The 12,500-nt window shown below is 48.6% G+C and overlaps 1 protein-coding gene across 1 annotated transcript in view; it reads right to left on the reverse strand.

Annotated features, from left to right (window-relative positions):
* Positions 1-409: 409 nt before the first annotated feature.
* Positions 410-12,500, reverse strand: part of malrd1 (MAM and LDL receptor class A domain containing 1) — a 28,772-nt gene continuing 16,681 nt past the window's right edge. The window contains 18 exon segments of the mRNA XM_060045720.1: positions 410-535; positions 611-706; positions 1,210-1,613; positions 2,179-2,304; positions 2,765-3,040; positions 4,804-4,884; positions 4,948-5,010; positions 5,013-5,148; positions 6,598-6,755; positions 7,282-7,443; positions 7,616-7,744; positions 8,110-8,149; positions 8,152-8,235; positions 8,237-8,356; positions 9,070-9,227; positions 9,410-9,652; positions 10,431-10,674; positions 10,676-10,783. Coding sequence (XP_059901703.1) covers positions 410-535; positions 611-706; positions 1,210-1,613; positions 2,179-2,304; positions 2,765-3,040; positions 4,804-4,884; positions 4,948-5,010; positions 5,013-5,148; positions 6,598-6,755; positions 7,282-7,443; positions 7,616-7,744; positions 8,110-8,149; positions 8,152-8,235; positions 8,237-8,356; positions 9,070-9,227; positions 9,410-9,652; positions 10,431-10,674; positions 10,676-10,783 — 2,754 coding nt within the window.

Genomic DNA, 12,500 nt, shown 5'->3' on the forward strand with positions numbered 1-12,500 from the left:
CCTTCTGGAGCAAAGAAATACCATCATCATCATCATCATCATCCTCTTCCTCTTCATCATCATCATCATCATCCCCTCTATGCAACATCATCATTATCTCCTTCTTCATCACCATCATCCTCATCATTAACATTTTCACTTTCTTGATCATCATCATCCTCCTTATCATCATCATCATCAACATCTACACACCATCATCCTCATCATCCACCGCTTCATCATCATCATCCTCATCATCAACCTCTTCATCATCATCATCCTCATCATCAACCTCTTGATCATCATCCTCATCATTAACCTCTACATCATCATCATCCTCATCATCAACCTCTTCATCATCATCATCATCATCTCCTTCTAATTATCATCATCATCCTCATCCTCATCGCAACTAGTCGGATCATCAGTCTCACGTCTTGGTGAATACCACCATCAGTCCCGTTGCCATGACAGCCAGCACCAGTCCCAGGGTGACGCCCACAAACACAGAGTCTGAAGAGGGCAGAAACAGGAAGTACATTAAACAGGAAGTGAGCTGTTTGACGCATTCAGGAAGTGGAGACACAGGAGCACAGAGGAGGAGGAGGAAGAGGAGGAGCTTGGTCTTTACCCAGGTGGCGGTGACGGTGGGGTGGGCGAGGTGGGGGGGGGTGGTTAGGGGCGTGTCCTTTTCTTTCACCTGACAGCGGTTTCCTGTCCACCTGGGCTACACCTGCAGAGACGACCAATCAGATCACTGGTTCTAATACAGGCCTGAAGACACACCCAAGAACCCGACCTGCCTCCTAGACCAACACTACCCTGCTGAAGACAGACAGACAGACAGACAGACAGACAGACAGACAGACAGACAGACAGACAGACAGACAGACAGACAGACAGGCAGACAGGCAGACAGGCAGACAGGCAGACAGGCAGGTACTTAAAGCCCTAGCAGCCTTCAGTATGAAGAGCCACTCCAGAACCAGAACACGATGTTTGATTCCAGATAAGCAGCCTTCTGTGCATGCATTAGTACTAATGTAATCGAACAGACACATATTAGTACGACATCTGCTGGCGCTATTCCATCCACGCGCTGGCCTTTCCTGACCAGGGGCGGCTGCCCAGCCAACTGTGCATCGCCATGCCCAGAGATGCTGGGTACCATCGCAGTGATGCTGGGTACCATCGCAGTGATGCTGGGTACCATCCAGTGATGCTGGGTACCATCGCAGTGATGCTGGGTATCATCCCAGTGATGCTGGGTACCATCGCAGTGATGCTGGGTACCATCGCAGTGATGCTGGGTACCATCCCAGTGATGCTGGGTACCATCCCAGTGATGCTGGGTACCATCCCAGTGATGCTGGGTACCATCCCAGTGATGCTGGGTACCATCGCAGAGATGCTGGGTACCATCCCAGTGATGCTGGGTACCATCCCAGTGATGCTGGGTACCATCCCAGTGATGCTGGGTACCATCGCAGTGATGCTGGGTACCATCGCAGTGATGCTGGGTACCATCGCAGTGATGCTGGGTACCATCGCAGTGTGCCGCGGTCGCTCTGTACTCACGCGCACGTCGGCCCGTGTCTCTCCACTGTGCACGTTCCTCCTGCGAGACAAAACGACTGAGGACACTCTGAGGAGGAGAGGAGAGGAGGAGAAAAGGAGAGTGGAGGAGATAAGAGAGGAGGAGAGGAGTGGAAGAGAGGAGGAGAGAGGTGGAGAGAGGAGAGGAGGAGAGGAGGAGAGAGAGAGGAGGAGAGGAGAGGAAGAGAGAGAAGAGGAGAGGAGGAGAGAGACAGGAGAGGAGGAGAGAGAAGAGGAGAGGAGGAGAAAAGGAGAGGGAGGAGAGAGGAGAGAAGAGGAGGAGAAAAGGAGAGGAGAGGAGAGGAGGAGAGAGAAGAGGAGAGGGGAGGAGAGGAGATAAGAGAGGAGGAGATGAGGAGTAGAGAGGAGGAGAGGAGAGGAAAGGAGGAGTGGAGAGAGATGAGAGGAGAGGAGATGAGGAGCAGGTGTTGAGGAGATACATACAGTGAGGATACTGTATATATGAGTCCCTCAATAAATGTAAATGTAGTGTATGAAGCTTGTGTGTGTGTGTGTGTGTGTGTGTGTGTGTGTGTGTGTGTGTGTGTGTGTGTGTGTGTGTGTGTGTGTGTGTGTGTGTGTGTGGTAGCTGGTGTTGGTTACCATGACAGCTGGACTCGTCGGGGAGGTAGGGGGGGCAGTGGGGGGTGCGGTCACATCGGAGGTCCAGAGGGAGGCAGGAGGAGGAGGTCTCACACACCAGAGACCCCGACACACACCGCCGCACCGCTACAACACACACACACACACCACACACACACACACACACACAGTATATATACATATTCACCGCTACAACACAGACACACACACACACACACACACACACACACACACAGGCATACACTCAAGCACACAGTATATAAACACTACAAACAAAGCTGTAACACTAACCAATCCATCATCCACAAACACACACACACACACACACACACACACACACACACACACTCGCAAAGACACACACACCCACACAGAAACACGCAAACACACTCACACACACACAAAGACGCACACACATTCACACTCACACACACACACGCACACGCACACACACTCAAATCCACACACACCCACAACCACACACCCACAACCACACACACACACAGACACTCACGCACGCACGCCCACACCCCCACACACTTACACACACACACACACACACACACACACCCCCCCCCCCACTCACGGCAGGCGCCTCGTCCTCGCCGAGGGGGGCAGTCCGGGACCCCGTCACAGCGGAGCAGCGAGGGCAGGCAGCTGTCGGCGCACAGGAAGTGACCCGGGGGACAGCCCCCCTGGGGGGGCGGGGTCCCGGGCACCAGCGCCGGGCAGCTCCGCTCGTCCGATTGGTCCACGCAGTCCGGCTGTCCGTCACACAGCCAGCTGAGGGGGATGCACTGGGAGGACTGGGAACACTGGAACTCACCTGGGCCGCAGTGGGGGGGCGCCGGGGTGGCATCGCCTGGGGTCAGGGGTCATCGCACATCAGTACACGACGCACACTTTAATACGCGTGCACACTACCACACACATACATCTAAACACCATCACACACTTTATACAAATGTTCACATCCTCACACACACTCGAAAACCGGAACACAATCTCATACACACAAATATTCATCTGCACACACTTTAATAACACATTTAGAGGAGAGGGGTGGAGAGAGATGAGAAGGGTGGATAGGAGAGGGGGAGAGGAGGAGAGGGGAGGAGAGAGAGAGAGTCGGGTTGAGCTGGAGAGAGGGAGAGGAGAGGGGAGAGGAGAGGGGAATTGCTTCCTGCAGATATCTGACCCTGACCCCGAGTAAATGAATCCTCCAGGGATCCTCCTTTATGCTCTCTGGCTCTCTCTGGCTCTCTTTCTCCCTCCTCCTCAAGTCTCTAAACCTCCCTCTCTCTCTCTCACTCCCTCCCTGCTGGACCCATTAGAGAGAGGGGGATACACAGAGAGAGAGAGAGAGAGAGAGAGAGAGAGAGAGAGAGAGAGAGAGAGAGAGAGAGAGAGAGAGAGAGAGAGAGAGAGAGAGAGAGAGAGAGAGAGAGAGAGAGAGAGAGAGAGAGAGAGAGAAGCAGTGAGACGGGAGAAGGGGGCGAGTGGATAAAAAGGAACAAGATAATAAGAAGGAGAGATTAATGAAAACCAGAGGAATGGAGGGGGTGTAAGAGGAGAGAGATATTGGGAGGGGACAAAGGGAGACTATGAGATATTAAGAGACAGAGGATGGAGAGGAGAGAGAGGGAGAAGAGAAAGAGAATGATAGGAGAGAGGAGAGAGAGAGAGGGGAGGGAGAAGGAGAGGAGAGAGGACAGAAAGAGAGGAGTACAGGCAAGCTGCTTTGTTCAATGAGGAAAGGTGTTTGAAAGCAAAGAGGGATGAGGCAGACAGAAAGTGTAAATCAATTGTAATGCATCTGGTGACAGTATTGATTAGAAGACTGATGGTACTACAACAAGCACATCATTGGTCAGGTTCAGACAACCCCTGGTACAGGTGGACCCCTGGTGTGTGTGTGACCTCATGCCTCCCATGGTGCACCCTGTTGTGTGTGTGTTTGATGTCATACCTCCCATGATGCACTCTGGTGTGTGTGTGATGTCATACCTCCAATGATGCACTCTGGTGTGTGTGTGTGTGATGTCATACCTCCCATGATGCACTCTGGTGTGTGTGTGATGTCATACCTCCAATGATGCACTCTGGTGTGTGTGTGTGATGTCATACCTCCAATGATGCACTCTGGTGTGTGTGTGTGATGTCATACCTCCCATGATGCACTCTGGTGTGTGTGTGATGTCATACCTCCAATGATGCACTCTGGTGTGTGTGTGTGATGTCATACCTCCAATGATGCACTCTGGTGTGTGTGTGATGTCATACCTCCAATGATGCACTCTGGTGTGTGTGTGATGTCATACCTCCAATGATGCACTCTGGTGTGTGTGTGATGTCATACCTCCCATGATGCACTCTGGTGTGTGTGTGATGTCATACCTCCAATGATGCACTCTGGTGTGTGTGTGATGTCATACCTCCCATGATGCACTCTGGTGTGTGTGTGATGTCATACCTCCCATGATGCACTCTGGTGTGTGTGTGATGTCATACCTCCAATGATGCACTCTGGTGTGTGTGTGATGTCATACCTCCCATGATGCACTCTGGTGTGTGTGTGATGTCATACCTCCCATGGTGCACTCTGGCGTGTGTGTGATGTCATACCTCCCATGATGCACTCTGGCGTGTACGTGATGTCATACCTCCCCTGGTGTGTGTGTGTGATGTCATACCTCCCATGGTGCACTCTGGCGTGTACGTGATGTCATACCTCCCATGATGCACTCTGGCGTGTACGTGATGTCATACCTCCCATGATGCACTCTGGCGTGTACGTGATGTCGTCGAGGGCCACGTCTGTCCGCGAGTCCCGCCCACCTGGGCCTGGAAGGTCACCCTGAAGGGCGTGGGGTTGGACAGCACCGCGCTGGCGTAGGTCCACTGGTCGCCGTGGTTACCGCCGGTCGCCCACATCAGGAGGCGGACCCCGCTGGCCCCCACTGTGTACACCTGGGGGACAGGAAGTGATGTCACGGGTTGATAAAGTAGAATATAGAGTGTACGATATGACGTTCAATGAGACTAGACTAGATTAGATTAGATTAGATCCCATTAGATCTGATTAAATTGAGCAGATTAGATTATATACAGTTATTTTGGACTATCTAATTTTATGTAAGATTTATATTAGTCTAGAATCGGGAACATTAGAAAATATCAGATTCAACTACATTAGACTTTATTAGACTAGATGAGAGGAGATTAGATCGGATTAAAGTAGTTTATATTAGATTGTATCAAACTATCGGAAACTAGAGGAGATTCGATTAAAGTAGATTATAATAGATTGCAGAACCAGATTACATTAGACACAGGATAAATACAGATTATGATATGAAAACTTTATTTCAGACTCGAAGTCCATAAATAGCACAAGTACAATACAAAAATACAATACAAAAAATATAAAAAGTCAGTTAATATACAAACATTTCAGCCAGTGCACCCTCAGGATGGAGGTATAGCGAGCACAGCTCAGAGTGGGATTTACAAGTACCACAATGATACCATTGTGATACCATTGCTGATTATATTACATGATATATGATATAGGTTACATGATACGATATATGATATATGATATAGATTACATGATACGATATATGATATAGATTACATGATATGATATTTTATATAGTTGACATTATATGATATATGATGTATGATATAGGTTACATTATATAATATGTGATATAGATTACATTATATGATATATGTTGTAAGATGTATGATATAGGTTACATGATATATGATTTATGATATAGATTACATTATATGAAATATGATATTGATATAGGTTACATGATATTATTTATGATGTACGATGTATGACATAGATGACATTATATGACATAATGTATGATAGATGATATAGTTGACATTATACGTTTGATACATGATATAGATGATGATTCATAATATATGATATAGATGATGATTTATGATATATGATATAGATGATGATGTATGATATATGATATGTGATGTATGATACATGAAATAGATGATGATGTATTATATATGATATATGACGTAAGATATATGATATAGATGATGATGTATGATATCGGTGATGATGTATAATATATGATGTATGATAAATGATACATGATATATGATGTATGAAATATGATGTATTTTATAGATGAAGATGTATGATGTATGATATAGCTGATGATGTATGATATACGATGTATGATATATGATGTATGACATATGATATATGATATAGTTGATGATATATGATGTATGATATATGATGTATGACATATGATATATGATATAGTTGATGATATATGATGTATGATATATGATATAGCTGATGATGTATGATATATGATATAGTTGATGATGTATGATATATGATATAGTTGATGATGTATGACATGCTGTGGTCACCTTGAGGGTGCCCATGCTCTCGGAGCCCTGCATGTAGAACCAGAAGCGGAGGTGACAGCGCCCCCTGCTGGCGGGGAACGGCCTGCTGGTCGTCACCATGGCAACATCCCCCTCCCTCTGGGCAGCTGAGTTCAGGTACAGGAACCCCCCTTCACCTCCTGGACACACACACACACACACACACACACACACACACACACACACACACACACACACACACACACACACACACACACACACACACACACACACACACACACACACACACACACACACAGGCACGCACAGGCACGCACGCACACAGACACACACACACACACACAAATACAGACACACACAAACAGACACACACACAGCCAAACACACACACACACCCATGCGCACACACACACATTCACACACCCATGCGCACATAAAGACACAAACACACACCCAAACCCACACACACACACACACACACACACACACACACACACACACACACACACACACACACACACACACACACACACACACACACACACACACACACACACACACACAAACCTTTAATGTGAGGTCATACCCCCCCCAAAATATTATTTTAATGGACTTTAGGAGGGATTAGTCTGTTTAGAAAGTTCTAGACTAATGAGTGTGGCGAGGAAGCCGACCAATCAGAATACTGATACCAAACCGACACACCTGGGCTGTGATCACCAGGAGGTCCACTTCCTAGTGTGTGACTTATATGGGCGATCGTCCAATCACAGTCGTCGTGCTTTTCCTGGGTGAGCTGGCAGACCTCTTCCCATTGGTCGGCTGGCATGTTGAAGTTACACGCCCCTGACATGCTGAAGATATGGTCTGAGAGAGAGAGAGAGAGAGAGAGAGAGAGAGAGAGAGAGAGAGAGAGAGAGAGAGAGAGAGAGAGAGAGAGAGAGTGAGAGAGCGAGAGAGCGAGAGAGAGATAGGAAACATCATTTACATACATAGTATATACTGTTTATTACAAAATCATACTTATAAATCAACTCACCACATGCGGCTTCATCTGATTGGTCGAGACAGTCGGGTTTGCTGTCACAGCGGAGGCGGGACTCAATGCACTCTCCGCTCCCACACACAAAGTCTGAGGCTGACGGACAGCTGCCTGGGCCAACAGCGCCTGGAGCACACACACAGACACACATTGCAAACATTTCTTTAGTCTTACATTGTGTGTACATTGGGTCTACAACACAACATTGATGTGATGTGTTGTATTGTTTTTATTGTATTATTTTGTGCACGCTGTGATATGTTGTGTTATAATGTGTTGCATTGTGTTGTATCGTGTTGTATTGTGTTACATTGTGTTATATTGTATTCATTGTGTTATATTGTGTTATGTTGTGTTATATTGTTTACATTGTGAACATTGTGTAAAATTGTGTTGTATTGTGTTGTATTGTGTTGCATTGTGTTACATTGTATACATTGTGTTATGTTGTGTTACGTTGTGTTACATTGTGTACAGTGTGTTGGTCTCACAGCGTGTGTACTCCAGGTCGTCCAGGGCGGCCCCCCCCCCCCTAGGTCCTGGGTCCGGACCCCCTCGAAGATCACCTCGAAGTTCCTCCTGCTGCTCAGCATGACCTCCGCCCTCCTCCACCCTCTGGCCTGCTCCTCCTCCTCCGCCCTCCTCCACCCGATTACCCTGCTCCTCCTCCGCCCTCCTCCACCCGATCCCCTGCTCCTCCACCAAGCTCCTCCACAGCTCCTGCAGAACCTCCTCCGTCTGGGCAAACACAACACACACACACGCATGCACACAAACACCGACACAGACAGACACACACACACACACTGTTATGGTGTGTGTTCTAGTGTGTGTTATGGTGTGTATTAAAATGTGTGTGTGTGTGTGTGTGTGTGTGTGTGTGTGTGTGTGTGTGTGTGTGTGTTAAAGATCTGTCCGTTAGGGTCCAGTGCTGTGTTCCGATATCCATACTCCCATGAGTACACTTAAACGTAGCACACTCTCCGCACTCAGCAAGCGCACAGATTTTCAGATGTCAGTGTCGTTCCAAATCTAATACTCCGTGGTGCACCGACCGGAAACGACTGCCGCCGCGGCTCCTCCCCCGCAATAAACATCCCGCTTTGAAGGGTGACCCCTTTACGCCTAGCAGCTATAAAAAACCTAAAAAATTATAAAAGCCACAAAATGACTCAATTAGTGCAGGCTATGTGGAAAATGTGCCGACGTTGGCTTAGCCTGGCTCCGCCTCTTCCGCTATGTAGCTAAGATGGCTGCCGTTGAGTACGAAAAGTGTACATCGATCCACAGTCTGCGGTTTGATAGTTTTGAGTACACAATCCTTTCAGTACACTTCTTTTCGCCGCAATCGTAATTGGAACGCCCCACGTAAGTATGGATATTTTAACACAGCACAGATATTATAGGCCCCCTTCAAGCCCCCCCCTGATGACATCACCCCCCCGCGTCACCTTGACCAGCAGGCGGATGGTTCCTGAGGCATGCTGGGAGATGTAGTACCAGAAGGAGAGCCGGCAGTAGGGGCCTGAGGCCCTCCACACAGAGCTCCTCATGTGGGCCTTATCCCCACGCACACCCCCCGGACTGGAGGCCAGGAACAGGAAGTGACCTGGGGGGGGGGGGGGGAAGAGAGAGAGAGAGAGAGAGAGAGAGAGAGAGAGAGAGAGAGAGAGAGAGAGAGAGAGAGAGAGAGAGAGAGAGAGAGACAGAGACAGAGAGAGAGAGAGGGTAAGTCAAATCCATTTCATTATTAAGATAAGGTAAGGTCATTCCTATGGGGGGGGGTTGTACCCTGCTGGGTGTGGAGGGTGTGGTCGTGGGGGGGTCCGGCGCTGTTGGGGGTCCCGGTCCCGAGGGTCCAGTCCAGGGTGTCGGCGGGGGAGGGGCTCCAGCCGCAGCGGCCCGCCTCCAGGGAACACGACGTCCCACAATGCACCTCATCGCTGCCGTCGCCGCAGTCGTCCCTGAAGTCGCACCAGCGGTCCTCAGACACACAACCCCCGCTGGAGCACCGCTGGAACCCTTCCGGACAGCCTGGAGAGCACAATGTAACACAATGTAACACAATGTAACACAATGAAACACAATGTAACACAATGTTACACAATGTAAGACAATGTAACACAATATAACACAATATGACACAATGTAACACAATATAACACGATATAATACAATATGACACAATATAACACAATCTAACACAATGTGCACAGTATTACAAAACAGGCTCCAATATAAGTGTGTGTGTTCTCCAGGCTGCCCTGCGGCGCGAATCGATGAATATCGCGGCTTGAACACCTTTGTTCGCGCAAATTTTACTCGCGTTAACGCAAATTTTCAAGTGATTCTATCTACGCAGACACTTTTCTTTTCCGCAAATTTGTCTCAATGCTTTGCCTTCACAGTCTATCAGCGTACAGTCCCTGAAGTCCAGAGTGGAGCGCAACATGGGGGGGGAAAGTCATTTTAAAGCTCTATAATATATCGATATAATATAATACATAATATAATAGCCAATATCATATGTTGGGTCCTGTTGATGTTACTGGTACATCAACAAGTAAAGACTCGTAGTGGGTTAGTGGGGGTTATCTGGGCCATGGTCGAGAAGGAATTGAGGGGAAGAAACTTTGGCGTTCACCAGAGGTTAGCCCCTCCTCCTACACTTGTGTTAGGGTTTTGAAGTTCGCGCAAAACACTCTGACGAGTAAAGTTTATGTACTCGCACGAGCAAACATGAGGCGCGAGCATTTGCCCTGCTTTTGGTGTCAACGCAGAGTTAGGGTAAGGGGTCTAGGTCTAGCTGTACCTGTGGGGGGCAGAGGGTCGGGGGTCTCTGCCTGCGGGGCGGGGAGGCACCCTGGGGAGAACACCACGTCGTCCAGGCAGATCTCCCTCATGGGGTTGCGTCCCACCTTGCCCCGGAACTCCACCCTGAAGTCTCGGGGCGCGGCCAGGGTGAGCTGCCGGCTCTGCCAGTAGTGGCCCTGCTCCCCGGTCAGGTTCAGCAGCGCCCGCAGGCCGCCACCAACGCCACTGCCGCCGCCGCCGCCCGCCGCCGCCGCCGCCGCCGCCGCCACCGCCGCCGCCGCCGCTGCCGCTCACCAGCATCACGGCCAGCGCCCCCACGCCGTCGCCCGACATGTGGAGCGAGAACCGCATCTGGGGAACCGAGAAAACGCCTTACACATCTGGAGAGACCAGAACCAAGAACACGGCTCTACACCTCTGGAGAGACAAAAGCAAAGAATACAGCTCGACACATCTGTAGAGACCAGAACACAGCTCTACATATCTGGAGAAACCAGAACACAGCTCTACACATCTGGAGAGACCAGAACACAGCTCTACACATCTGGAGTGATCAGAAACAAGAACACAGCTCCACACATCTGGAGAGACCAGAACAAAGAACACAGCTCTACACTTCTGGAGAGACCAGAACAAACAACCCATCTCTCCAAACACCCGTTTGAAGCATTATTCTGTGCAGTAAATGGAGCGTGACTTTAAAGCAGGAACCCTGAACCAGCCCTAATGAAAACACAATAGCTCTGTAGAGTTCACAGAGCCCGACTCAAAACCTTTCATTCATTGATATGATTGCAGGTGTTTGGTTGGCTGCTTGCTATTCTGTCTGCGTCTCCAACGCCCAAACACTAGAACATATAGCTGGTCTAGTTCTCCCTACTCTCTAGATCGACATGATGTCACACACATCCTCTCTAGATATATAGCGGTATATTATAACACTGTTATTTACACATCCTCTAGTTCCATAGCACTACATTATAATCTGTTATTGACACATCCTCTCTAGTTCTATGGCTCTTCTTTATGTATCATGTAATCTATAGTTCTATAGCTCAACATTATGTTATATTTATTATCACAGCCTCTCTGGCTCCATAGATCGTCATTATGCTCAGCAGTTATTAAGATCAGAAGGACCAGACAACATATTGATCTATGATTGGCTGTGAGAAGGTTTACAGATGTAGCAACACCGATCAATAAAGCTCCATTTACTATACTCCATGGTCTAGCTGTGTGTGTGCGTGCACGCTCGCATGCGCACTCGCGCACGCGTGTGTGTCTGTGCTTGTGTTTGTGTTTGTGTGTGCAAGCTAGCATGCTTGTGTTTGTATGTGTGCGTGTGTGTCTGGGCTTTCTTGCCTCCTGTCAAATTGAGCTCTGTTGTTGAGGGAAAAAGCACACACACACTGAAGGCTCAGCTGTCAATCACATCTCCACACACACACACACACACACACACACACACACACACACACACACACACACACACACACACACACACACACACACACACACACACACACACACACACACACACACACACACACACACCGGGGGTGTGGAGTGATTGATAGTCATCATAATAAGGTGAACATGACTGGTCATTAATAACCCATCAGCTCAACTCAATAGAGACAGAGACAGAGAGACAGAGACAGAGACAGAGACAGAGACAGAGAAGCAGAGGGAGAGAGGGAGAGAGGGAGAGAGGGAGAGAGAGAGAGAGAGAGAGAGAGGCAGAGAGAGAGAGAGAGAGACGGAGAGGGAGAGGGAGCGAGAGAGAGGCAGAGGAAGAGAGAGAGACAGAGAGAGGCAGAGGGAGAGAGAGAGAGAGAAAGAGAGAGAGAGAGAGACGGAGAGGGAGAGAGAGAGAGAGAGAGAGAGAGAGAGAGAGACAGGGAGAGAGAGAGCGAGAGCGTGCCAGAGAGACAGAGAGAGAGTCTGTATTGTTCTATGGCAATTTAATATCATTACAATACGGATCGATAGAGTAGTATTTAGACAACGCGTTGTTAGAAAACATGACGTATTGATCGTGATATTGATTATGACAACGACTCCT

The sequence above is a fragment of the Gadus macrocephalus genome, chromosome 23, assembly GCF_031168955.1.
Source record: "Gadus macrocephalus chromosome 23, ASM3116895v1".
Classification (NCBI taxonomy): domain Eukaryota; kingdom Metazoa; phylum Chordata; class Actinopteri; order Gadiformes; family Gadidae; genus Gadus; species Gadus macrocephalus.